Source organism: Aulostomus chinensis, chromosome 10, assembly GCF_037954235.1.
Source record: "Aulostomus chinensis isolate RoL2024-O1b breed Wild chromosome 10, RoL_Achi_v1.0, whole genome shotgun sequence".
Taxonomy (NCBI): Eukaryota; Metazoa; Chordata; class Actinopteri; order Syngnathiformes; family Aulostomidae; genus Aulostomus; species Aulostomus chinensis.
Genome location: NC_141329.1, coordinates 25,262,897 through 25,275,541, shown reverse-complemented (window position 1 = coordinate 25,275,541; position 12,645 = coordinate 25,262,897). Strand labels below are relative to the sequence as shown.

Here is a 12,645-nt window from a genome sequence, read left to right as displayed (position 1 = left end):
TGTCTCCTTTTATCGTCATCATTTTTCGACAATATTTACTAAAGCACTCTGTTTTTGTTCTTAAACTGATCAAATTTGATATTACAACTTCAGTTACGCTTACACACGAGGGGACTTGTATTTCTACACTTGGTGAAGTGGCGGACTACTTTGTTGGGCGAACGTGTCACGCGTAGACGCGTTGCATTCATGAATGCTACGGTAAAGGAGCGCGGGTCCTGTGAAGATATAGCAGGGACAGGGAACGCCGCGTCTAGGGAACCGTCTGCGTAAAAAACAACAACAACAAAACAACCCGCATATTGGAACAATTTCATGAATACCTGCTCCTCTTTTTCTTTGAACGTATTCGAGGTTTTTTTTTTTCCTTCAGCGAGTGATAGTTCAGAACCCTGCGAACAACGAGCTATTAGCTATCTAGCGAACTAACAGTTAGCCGTGATGTCCGGTGTTGTGCGAGGCCCAGCGGGGAACAACGACTGTCGAATTTATGTCGGAAATCTTCCTCCTGATATTCGCACAAAAGACGTGGAGGACGTCTTCTACAAATACGGGACAATTCGAGACATCGACCTGAAAAATCGGAGAGGAGGACCGCCTTTCGCCTTTATAGAATTCGAAGACCCGAGGTGAGGTGTTCCTGCTAATTTACGCTAGCTAGCTTGTTAGGCCAAAGGCAACGCTATTGTGTGGCTAAATGTCCCCTGTGCTAACACACCTCTCTTCAGCTCAAACTGTTCCCTGGACCAACGAAGCGTGGTGTTTATTCTGTCTGTTTCGCTTGCTTTTATACCACGTCTTAAGTGTCGCACCATTGTATTGTGGTACTTCAGTGTATGAAACGTGTGGATACCGTTGACCCATCAAGCTACCGTTTCACTTCAGGAGCTACCTTGTTTTGTGGTGGGCATGGACACCAACCCCGCGTACTGGTTTCATTATCGCGATTGTGTGGGTAAATTGTGAGCATTCCTTCCCACACTCCCACAGCAGAAAACAACCACAGTTGCTTATGTTTGTGGTGTAGAAGTAGAGGTTAAAAAAATACTGCTCTCGAATGCGAAGCGGATTAGTTAGCAAACACCACCAGATAGCTGCTAACATGGCTGGCCGTGTCCACAAACGTGCCCTTACTTTCCCTGTGTGAATGAGTTTGAGCCACGCTTTGTACTTTGTTTTGTTCTTAAAGTTTCAACTGAGTCTTCAGCCACGTGTAACGCATTCCCTCCTTGTCGCCAGGGACGCCGATGATGCAGTGTACGGTCGTGATGGGTATGATTACGACGGCTACAGGCTGCGTGTGGAGTTTCCTCGGAGCGGCAGGGGCTCAAGGGGGGGCGGTTTCGGCGGGATTGGCGGTGCTCCCAGAGGAAGATACGGACCTCCGTCCAGACGCTCCGAGTATAGGGTGGTTGTTTCGGGTAAGCACTCAGACTTATCCGGGTAGTTCCATGGTTGTTCCTCGACCTATATCATTTGGGTTACATTGAGGCAACATTAACGTGAAATGCAGGTCATATAACATAGACAATTAAATCCATGGACAGTTTTATCTCCCAAACCCTCAACCTTTTTATAACTGGGTGATCTTTGATCCATGAACTCAGCTCAGACAAATGTCAAGAGTGCAGTTTTAAAAACATATCGATGCATTAACTGTTGGAACAGTTTATCCTGGATTTAGAAGAAAGACATTAATCGTCCTGTTATATTATTGGAAATGTTTCATACAAGGAAAGTTCAATTGTTTTTCAGACTGTTGGATCTTAACCGCATGCTTCAGTGTGTATAATTGAATAGATTTATGCGTGAATGAGTCTTATATTCCTGGTGTAAGTTTGCATCACTAAACATCTGTTAGTTTGTTTGTGTGTTTTCAGTGATTTGGCCCAGCTTAGTGCATGTTCACATTTATATGACAAAATATCATGAATTAGGTTGCTGAAAAGCAGCAATTACTTAAAAAAAAAAAGTGGCCAGAAGCGACAAAGGATGTATGACAAAAGAAGCTCAGCGCTAGGTCTGTTTTTTTATTTACCACACTGATAAAAATTAGCACTCCTGTATTATGGGTCAACTTAGAGCTGCCACTTCAGGACTACATCTAAGTCCTACACTGCGAAATGTCAAAGCTTGAAATGTTTCATTGTAGTGTTAAAAATCTTTTTCTTATGGTTTCCAGGGCTCCCTCAGAGTGGCAGCTGGCAGGATCTGAAGGACCACATGCGTGAAGCAGGCGACGTGTGCTACGCAGACGTATACAGAGATGGAACTGGAGTTGTAGAGTTTGTGCGCAAGGAAGATATGACCTATGCTGTTCGAAAGCTGGACAACACCAAATTCCGCTCGCATGAGGTATGTGTACTGATTTGGTTGCTTGTCATGGACTGTGTTTCTTTGCTGTGTCGAGGTGAGTACTTTCAGGAATTGCTACTTGTTTGAAGCACACCAGGTCCTCATGTCCATCTTTGGAATTTCCTCCATGGGAAGGAGTGTTGTCTTCAATATCAAGTTCTCTTGTGTCTGCCAGGGAGAGACCGCTTACATTCGTGTGAAATTAGACGGTCCCCGCAGCCCGAGTTACGGAAGATCACGTTCCCGAAGCCGTGGCAGTCGGAGCAGGAGCCGGAGTCGCAGCGCCAGCCGCAGCCGCAGCAATTCCCGTGGCCGTGGCAGAGCATCGCCCCGCTACTCGCCTCGTCACAGCCGCTCTCGCTCTCGTTCCTAAACATTTCTACCACAGATGTTTTGCCCTTTTGATGTACACCCTACTGTTTTTACCTCCTTGAGTTTCTCCAGATGTCAGCTGTTTTTTTAATTTTTGCATTTCATGTCCCTGTGTCCTTGTGGATGATCTTGGTATGTAGATGTAACCCCCCCAACCGCCCCCTACCCTCTGCTTCTCTCTCTCTCTCTCTTTCCAGCTGCTTTGTCCTTTTCGTTTTCTCCCCCCCTCCTTTCTTTTGTCTTCTCAACTTTTGCGATTCTTGAAATTGTGCTAAACTTCAAAAACGTTGAGTTGTGAGCTACACTCAATGTTTTTGCAAGCATTGAATTGGGTTGTTGTTTTTTTTAAATAGCCTCTCAATGGATATCTGGGGTGGGCTGTTTGCTTGGCGCCCAATTGCTTAACTGTATTTTACCCTTGTGTCTTCCTTTAGACATCTGAAGAGAAGGATTAAAGTGATTTGGAATAAAACCATTGTGGAGCACATTTCATTTGTATGGTCAGGATAGGACATCTAATTGAGGAGCAATCAGGTCGAGGCAATGGTACGCTTCATATTCCATAAATTGAACATTTTGATAGGTTGCTATATCATGCATGTCACACTTAAACAAAGCCATATGTGCTGTTCTTTGTTATAGACTAGACTTTTAACATGCTACTCTGACATGTGACAGAAAAAGCTGTCCTAGATCTAGTGTTGTGCTGTAAGTGTAAATCTTTGCTGTCAAATGTTTAAAAAAGAAAAAAATCTGAACCACTACTTAGTTGCAAAACTCTCCCACTTATCTATAATACCCTTTTTAAAATGTTTAAGGGAGTTTTTGTGCTCAGTGGCATTTTTTTCCTTGATCTGACATGAGTGCTCAACATGGAAAATTTGGCCCAAAATCTTGATATTTATTCTAACGGTCTGCCTCTGATTTTCTTCCTGGTATTTCAAGGTTTTGATTGGAGGAGTGACTCAGTGGATCCCAATCCTTGGAGCTGGATGAGTGGATCGATTAGGGAAGGGATAGGCAAGGATGGATGCTCGGAACGGGATCAGTTTTCCAGGATTCAAATGAGTTGATTTTCAGAACTAATTAACGGAAGTCCCAGAGCAACTTTTTTTATTAGCCCCACCTGCCTATCTTTTAAAGTTTTTCAGTGATAAAGGCTTTATTTGACAAGAAAAGGAAAACAGAGGACCAGGAAGTTGGATCAAAGGATGGAATCGTAGATGCCTGGTATGAAGGAATTAAAATTTGGGGAGGTTGGGAGTGGGTTCATCTGGGGGATTAGTTTGTATCTTTATTTTGCTTAATCTTTTTTCTTTTCTCGTAGCATTTTCAATAAAACACTTTCAACAAGCACACTTTAGTTTGTTTTTTGTCCATACAAAAATGAATCCATGACTTGTATAATTTATTTTTTAGTCTGCATGAATGAAAAATTATGACCTGAAGACCGCATGAGGAGCTATGAATGCTAAACCAGAGCTAAAAGTGGAGGGGAGGCCGTGGTGTAAATGCAGTAATGATAAAAACCAATGAAGCTGCTCACGGCTACCTAACAATAACTACAGCCAAGGTCTCCTTTTGCTTTTACTCCACAACCACTGGCGTATACTGTGAATGATGCATTGTGGGATGAAATAAGATGCCGGCAGACAGGAGCTGGAGAAAAACGCCTGCACCACGCGGGGAGGCTGCGACCCAGCCAATGAGAGGGCGCAGCTTGCAGCAGATGGGCGGGGCTACGGAGCGCAGCAGCGAGCCAACCTACCTTCATGCTTATTGTGAAAATCTTTAAAAAGCAATTAGCTGCAGCATCATCTCAAGCTGCCCCTCGGCTGCCTGAAATATATCTCCGGAGAGAAGAGTTCCCAGGCCGCTGAAGGGAAGGTGAGCCGCAGGAATAAGAACGGTTGACTTGACTATGAGTTTGTCTTGTGATGAGCTTTTTCGTGTGTGTGTGTGTGTGTGTGTGTGTGTGAGAGAGAGAGAGAGAGAGAGTGTGTGTCTTACTAAATATTCATTGAAGGCGGTAGGTTAACACCGGGTACATTTTCCTCTAAGTAACGGGACCAAATAATGTATTTAGTTGCTTACAGTCTGCAGAAGCTGCTTGTATCATAAAGTGATTTTTGCCAAGTAATTTAACTCCACCTGTATCAAGTTTCGTTGCCAATCTAAGCAAAGCTCAGGTTAGCGGAGGATGAGGGCAGAAATAACACATTCACAAGTTACCAGCGGGAACCGCGACGTGCATCCAAAGGAGAGACAACTGGCTTAGAAATGCTAATTTTTCTGCGTATGACTGATGTTTGCCGTGAAGCGCGCCCCCCCCCCCCCCATCACGTGCGGTGCTAATTTTCAGTGCGGTACGTCAGTGTGAACGTGCACCCTCTTCCTCAGCAGGATCCATCCATCCATCCTCCTCCTCCTCCTCGTCGTCCTCCTCAACATGACTGACAGGAAAGCAGTGATCAAAAACGCAGACATGTCCGAGGACATGCAGCAGGACGCCGTGGACTGTGCTACGCAGGCCATGGAGAAGTACAACATAGAGAAGGACATTGCAGCCTACATCAAGAAGGTGAGGCCGGACAGGTGCACAGATGGGTCCGGGTCTGATCCGGGTGGGCAGATCTAGTTGAGATCTAAGAGGGGAGGCTCTCCTGCAACAAACGGCTGTGTTCAGGGCTGTAGAGAGAATTACTGTGCTCCAAGTACCCCCCCCCCCCCCTCCCCACTACCACTACCAACACCACCACCTCTCCCCAAACAATTTGACCCATAGACTGCATATTATACATGGACTCAGTTTCCCCAGTTGCTTAAAAATAAAGCAGAATTATGTCAGACATGGACACTGAGGTCCCGCCCAACCCATGACTTGCTGCCAGTTCACTGCAGTGTAACTCATTGTTCTGGTTTAAAACAGTTTGGAAACATCTCTCAAAATCCTTCTGTACAAATCCCTAAAAAAAAAAAAGTGAGTGAATGCGAGAAAAATATCACAATTTATTTTTAGGCACGCCATATATATACGCACACATATCTCCAACTTAAACCAAACATAGTAAAATGAAAAGTAAACGAGTTAGTAAGGTAATAATGTAGTAAAATGAAGTGTGGAACATTGACCAACATAGTTGGAAAAACATAAAACGACCCATTAATCTTTGAATGTTTATTGTCAAGGCGCGATACTGCAAGGAGCCACTAGGTTGTGTTTGGTGTGACGAGCTGTCTCTCCTGTCTTCCTCTGGAAGTCTTCTGATGTGAGCCTGATGCAAAGCTGCTTTCACACTGCAGTAGCGGCGCTAGCCTGCTTCAAACTGCAAAAAGATCAAGTAGCCAGTGGAGTTGGGAGTTATTTAAGACAGTGGCGGCCTGTTGGTGACCTCTGGTGCCACGAGTTCCGTATCTGCACTTGTTTTGGTTGACATCCTGTTAGTTTTCTCACGACCTTTCTGGAAGACCTTGCTCCGGTTGTTTGGTGCGACTGATATGTTTCACACATGTAATTTGGATCTATCTGGAAATCTGAATTGAACGGGGCAGGTGTGAAAGAGCTCGGAAATAGGTGGAACCTATTAACTTCCTTTTTTTTAAAAACTTTTTTAATGTCAGTTTCTATACGTATTTATTTCCCAGTCAAACTTTATTTTTACAGGCTCTTGTCATACACATTCCAGCAGTTCAAAATGGCTTACTGACACAACGACACTGATAAGAGAACGAATATCACAGTCAAATAATTAAAGAATGAACTTGCATCAGAAGCAAACTGCCTATGGCCCATTGATTCATTGCTTTTGAGTTCTGGTGGACATCCAATGTTGTGGTCGATGTCCCAGGTTCTTCCCAAGTGACTTAATTCACCCAAAAACATCAACCATACACTGATGAATTCTTCATCGCGTGGAATTTATTGACTTGCCCAAAACTACTTTGGGGTACAGAATTTCACTTGAAGGCGAACAAATTAAATGGTTCCTTTTCACGTCATTGACGTTCTGTTTGGTAGCCAGAACTGAGAACAGAACAAGCAGATGAAATGATAATTAAAACAACTGTGAGCTGCAGGCAGAACCTCAGCGTTTGCCTCAGGCTGGGTTCTGCTATGCAGATGTGCATCTATACATTTAGCTTTGTCTAATCTTCTTTCAGGAATTCGACAAGAAGTATAACCCCACCTGGCACTGCATCGTCGGGAGGAACTTTGGCAGCTACGTCACCCACGAGACGAAGCATTTCATCTACTTCTACTTGGGCCAAGTGGCCATTTTGCTTTTTAAGTCTGGCTGAGACGTTTTGCTGGAGGTGTTGGGGAGTTTTTCTCCTTGAACCTTGATTGGAAATGCAGTGGTGGCTGATGTCTCCCATACACTAATAATGACATACCATAATGATGCAAAACTGGCCGTGCGCAGTTGCATGGACTACACAATATTAAATATGTATGTTCCAGTAAGTTTACTTTTCAGTAGTTGCCGTTTGAATGCAACTAAAGTAGTTTTTGTTAAAGCTGTTAAATCTGGAGTTGTTAAAGAGGTTCAACGTGGCCCTTGATTGTAAAATAAAGGAAAGCTGTAGAATGTAGTGGTGCACTTGCTTTCCTTCACAGGTGACATCGCTAGACCCTCGGATTAGTCGGCCAATTAACACCGCATGCACCAGTTTTATTTGTTCATTCCCTAGAAAACACACCGTCTCTGTGGATCCCAGTGGGTTCACCAGCTACTTCACAGCCCCTTTTCTCTGTTTCCCAGAGATTACAGCTGCAGCATCAGGCTCGCTAGTTCAAAACACACTTAGACACACCGCATGTGTTCGTTTTATTCTTTCTTACTGATTTAAATCAGCGGTAAGATGCATTTGCAAAAATTGCAATGTTTTCAACAAGGAAAAGACAAACTTAAACATTCTGGACCCGACACAGGTCAGTGGGACTGTTTTCCAGGGAAGTTAAGTAGTTCAGCTCTTGAAGTGTTCACTGTGAAAGACAATGGAGGAGGGAAAGCTGATGTACACAGACCTTAATAACACTTAAGACCACTGACTCATCTACCTATATTTCACTCTTACAATTCTGTGTTTCTGCATGTTTGGAAGATAATAATGTTTCTTTCATCAGTCAAAAAAAAAAAAAATTAAAAATCACTTGCGTGTGTAGATACTGGATGGAGCCCATGTGTGTCTTGTAGCCAGTCTTGCTAAATGCAGCATTCAGAGGGTAATTAAGATCAAATCGGCGGTCTACCAAGGCTGCTAGCAACACCCCCCCTCAATCGGATGGTCCTGTAATTTTATGTGGCTTGTGATACCTTCGAGATGCGGCACGGCCAGTCTTATGTTTTTGCATCGCCAGTGTACTGCCAGACTTGCAGGAAAGGCAAAGCATTCGGAGGTGTATCTCCTGTCTAGCACACTTATTTTGGATTTTCATTCAGTCATGTCAATATTAATATAATTACTTTGAAACGGAGATGTACAATGTGTGGATGCTGATGAAATGTGTCGGGTAACACTTTTCCCGCTGCGCGTCAGGACTGAACGTTCTCACGCCAGCTAAGAGTGAAGCGTGTTCTGGAAGTGTTGGCTTCAATTGATGTTATTTTTGGGGGGGGGGGGGGGGGCTTCCTGTTAACTATTGTCAATGTAAAACTGATTTAGTATTGTTTTTTTCCTCTGGCACGTATTTTTGCTGTGTATGTGTAGGAGCTGTTCCAATGCTGTTAAATTTGCACAAAACGTGTGCCTGTCATAGCTCTCAACTGTAACTGGCTTGAGTACAATTGCACTTCATTAGAATTATCCAGTAGGTTGCTACAGAACCAAAATGGAATAAACTCAAAATAAAATTAATTGTTGACATAGAACACTGTGGACTTTTACTTCGTGCTGCTTTTGAGGTTTAACACTTCTAACACTTAAGAAGTAGGCTGGAATATTTGTGCTAAGGAATCTTTGCTTAGCTTAGCATAAGGCTTAGCGTAAAGGCTGGACATTGGTGAACAGCTAGCAGCAGCTGCAAAAGTGAAAACTGCTGGAAGTGCAACTTTTCTCAATTAGAATAAACATGTTTAATATCTTTTAGGCACTAATTTACATCAGAAACTTGTTTGCACATGTTTCAGAGGGTACTTCGAAAAGCATTCAGAAGAGGTCAAAGGTCACCTTCAAACGTGGCTTGTAATCATCACTTAAATGTATCCAATTATGTATTATTATCTACCATATGTTCCCTACTGATTTATGAATGCTAAATAGCAATGTTTTGTTTGGGGTTGGTGAAGCTTTCTTTCTTTCTTTTTGATTTTCTGATGAAAAATATCACCTTCTGGATCAATTTTACAATAAATTGGCAACAGAAAAAAAATTGAGGATAGAAATCCTTCCAGCCAAGCTGAGGATGTATAACTAAAGTGCTACTTCACCCAAAAAGAGTTTTGTTTTTTGTTTTTTCAGTTTTCTTTAGTACTTTAAATATATATGTAAAAATGCAGGGAAAGCCGGCCACGTTTATTTAGCAGTAGTTGTCTGTAGCTATGTGGCGCCGTTAGCATCAAGCTAAATACACCTGGCTGGATCTGCATTCTGGAGTCATTGAGAGGTGAAGCTCAAACTAACCCAAAGGAAAAATCCATTTCTTTTTTTCAAGTGTTGTTTTTAAGGCAGCAGACTACAAAGGCTGCGGTGTTAGTAGACGTGGTTGTATTTGTGATTCTGACTGACTGACACTGAAACGGCGCAGTGTGAAAGCAGTTTATAGCAACCAGTGCCAGACCTTCATCAGGAGGTGAGCACCCTGCAACAGACGTGACTGCGTGAGCTGTCCCGCTGACCCATATGGCCTGGCGAAGCCGCGCGGTTCTTAATCACCCATCCAACTGATGATGCACTCAAGACATGTCAGATTAATTCTTCTGCAAGACTTCCAGTAATTACAAACTGGATCTACTTCTGGAATTCTTAGAATGCTTCCCCCTCCCTTTATATATATGTATGTATTATGCAGATTATTACACAGTCTATGAATAATGTATTCTGTAGCTTTCTAAAACAAGATAATAAGTGGATGACACATTTTTATAGAAAGTCAGAGTTGCATGGGGGTATAGATGTTTACAGGTCTAATGAGGAGATGCTATCAGAGTTATATCATAGCAAATGTTCAGCATCCAGCTGTTTTGCAGATGAATACTCTGAAATAAATTGTGCGTTAAGGCAGCTGGGAATTAGGAAAGTTCCCATTTGGGAATGTCCCACTTTCTATTCAAGAATGCTCACATAACAAAAACAAACAGGCAACATGGTCGCTTCAGGGAAATTAGTTCTATTCCTACAGTCAAGCTTTTTTCCCCCCTGTGTTAACAAAACAGCGAGAAAATGAAGCTCAGGAGGTTCAAATTTCAACAGATTTATGTCATGCTGGCTGTCGGAAAGCAAGACAACGAAGTCCAAAGCAGGAAAGACAACTTAACGGCTTAATCTGACGTCACAATAACCTGCGCTGATGAGAACAACATCCATCATCAAAGAGTCCACAGACACTCTCAGAGTCTTGAAACTTCTTAACTTTTTTCTGTTTCTTGTATTCAGGCAAAATCCATTGGCATTACCTTGACGAGGTGCGGTGACCTAATAGTGCAAAGAGTAAGTGCGTTTATCACGCTGGCACAGATGACATCTTCTCACTTCTCTGAGGTCTAAAAACTGCAGCATGGCAGATAGCACGATGGATCTGGCACGTCCGCGTGGCCCAGTATACTCCTAGATCCAGAGTCCAAGTCTGGCTCACATATGGCATGTTTGGGCCCAGTATGACAAGTGTTGGCCTGGAACGCAGGAAGGGCCAGCCAAGCTCTTATTTTGTACACTCATCACATACTGGCAATGACTAACGATGGGTTTTTTTTGTAAATATGACATCGTCTCACATTTCTACCAACTGCCACCAGACACAATCCTGCAATGCCGAGTTTCTTGCACTTGTAGCCACATCCATGATTATGCAAATTTTACTCTGCCATCGCCATCACCCACTGCCCAATCACCACTCGCCCCGCCCCTGGCTTCTTCTACGTCCGCTGCTCGTCAGCCTCACCGGGCCGGCTGAGCCCTTCTACCGGCGTGTTTTACAGCCTCACTCATGGAGTAATTTGTTGTGTACCACTACATTCAAGTTACTGTATAATTTGTGTTTTATTGTAGTACATGCAGTTTGATTTTAGTGGACACATTTTTTTTTGTTTTTGTTTTTAGTAAACCTCTTATTTTTGTCCTGGTTAGCTCAACTAGCTACCGCTTTACTGATTCGCTAGTTAGCTAGTTAGTTGGTATGTAAACAAACCCAAGTTTATACAATAAAACTTCCGCGACTGGACTGTGTTGTTGGACTGCTGACTGTCTGCTGTGACCCGGAAGACCAGAGCATTTTGTTGGGGCTGCCAGCTCACCCTCCACCCCGGCAACAGTACACCGGGAGGGGTGAGTGCTGGTGGGTGTCACGGGTCAGTGGTAGACCGTCCATGCTCCTAAATATGTGTCCCAGTAAAAATACATCAGGATTGTTATTTATATGCATCATTAATTTTATGGTGTTGTTTCCATTTTATAGGTTTATAATGTGATGCAAGCTGTCATAAAACCATACCACACAAAAACAAGTAAAAGTAAAGTGCTGTAAGAGTCAGGTTACAATATTGTGCTGGTGTTGTCTTTCACAGATAAGTTGAATTGAAATGAAAAGAACTAATAACCTTAATTATCACGATTAATGCAGGAGTGGTGGTATAGCAGTGGATTAATTATTTAGCATTAAGAATTCGGAATGATCACCGTGATAAGACTGATGTATTTGTATATGAATGTATTTATTTTGTATATGTATTCTTCAGTTACTTAACTTTTTGCAAAGTATATTTCAATATTTAGTGTGAAAACGTCATCTGCTCATTGGAACATTTGAGCATTGATTTACTAAAAAAAAAACGACCACCAGCAACACAAATTCATGTCAATATAAATAAAACATACTGAATAAAACCTGCTGTTCTGTTCTCAGGTAGAACACAAGCTAAGGCCATAACTCATCAGTACAATACACGCTGACGGTAAAAAATATTCACATTGATTCATCCAACAAAAGTGGAGCTACAGCTGTGAATTTAGTTATTTTGAGGCCACAAGATGGAACTCATTCCCTCAAATAAATCAATTTGTGGCCACAAGATATGTAGAAATGTAACTCGTCCCCTCAAGTCAGATGTTTTGAGTCTCATTGTTCACATTTTGGATCAAAGTTACATCTTGTGGCCTCAAAATGATTAAAATGAGGGAACAAGTTGTATTTTGTGGCCTCAAAATATGAAATATTTTTCCTGCTATACCCTCCCCCTCATGAGCATTTACCTCCTCAGTGAGATTACCTGTACTCCTCTCATGGTTTTAACAGAAACACGTTTTCATCTTGAATGATGTTCCATGTTCATGTTTTTTTTTCCCCATCGGCGTCTCCTCCCCCCACGCCTGCCTTTAGCCTCCGGCTGCTTTCAACCATCTTCCCACACTGAGCTGCAGTCCATGGTGCTCCATGCAGACACGTAGAGGTGAGCGGCTCGACCATGAGATTCACATCCAGTGTATGTGTCTTAACCGTGACCCCCATAGACACACGACAGCTGACACAATCGAGGTTCTTGTCAAACCTTTTCCAGCAGCTTCTTATTATTTTGGGTTTGTTATTAAAGAATCTGCATCCATCTGAGCAGTTTGCATAATCAGCTTCAAATCCACATTGTGCATTTCCCTTTAACATTTAGTATTCAATTCCATGTCTCTGAATGAGCCTAAAACATCCTTTCACTGCGATATATTTTGGTCCGCGTGCTCTTTGAAAAGACTCTCTTCAGCTCCTTTGGT

The 12,645-nt window shown here is 42.7% G+C and overlaps 2 protein-coding genes across 3 annotated transcripts; both read left to right on the top strand.

The window, feature by feature from the left end:
- The first annotated feature begins 172 nt into the window (after positions 1 to 172).
- srsf1a (serine and arginine rich splicing factor 1a) lies at positions 173 to 3,199 on the top strand. Its single transcript, XM_086216614.1, has 4 exons — positions 173 to 629; positions 1,240 to 1,421; positions 2,183 to 2,355; positions 2,531 to 3,199. The coding sequence occupies exons 1-4, from the start codon at positions 442 to 444 to the stop codon at positions 2,726 to 2,728; spliced, it is 741 nt and encodes a 246-aa protein (XP_086072740.1). The 5' UTR covers positions 173 to 441; the 3' UTR covers positions 2,729 to 3,199.
- Positions 3,200 to 4,458: 1,259 nt separating this feature from the next.
- Positions 4,459 to 8,594, top strand: dynll2a (dynein, light chain, LC8-type 2a). 2 transcript variants are annotated; one of them, XM_086216616.1, is made up of 3 exons: positions 4,459 to 4,614; positions 5,131 to 5,308; positions 6,889 to 8,594. In XM_086216616.1, the coding sequence occupies exons 2-3, from the start codon at positions 5,177 to 5,179 to the stop codon at positions 7,024 to 7,026; spliced, it is 270 nt and encodes an 89-aa protein (XP_086072742.1). In that variant the 5' UTR covers positions 4,459 to 4,614; positions 5,131 to 5,176; the 3' UTR covers positions 7,027 to 8,594. The 2 variants fall into 2 exon arrangements, with proteins under 2 accessions (XP_086072742.1, XP_086072741.1); XM_086216615.1 differs by having other exon boundaries at positions 4,460 to 4,614; positions 5,128 to 5,308; positions 6,889 to 8,593.
- Positions 8,595 to 12,645: the final 4,051 nt, after the last annotated feature.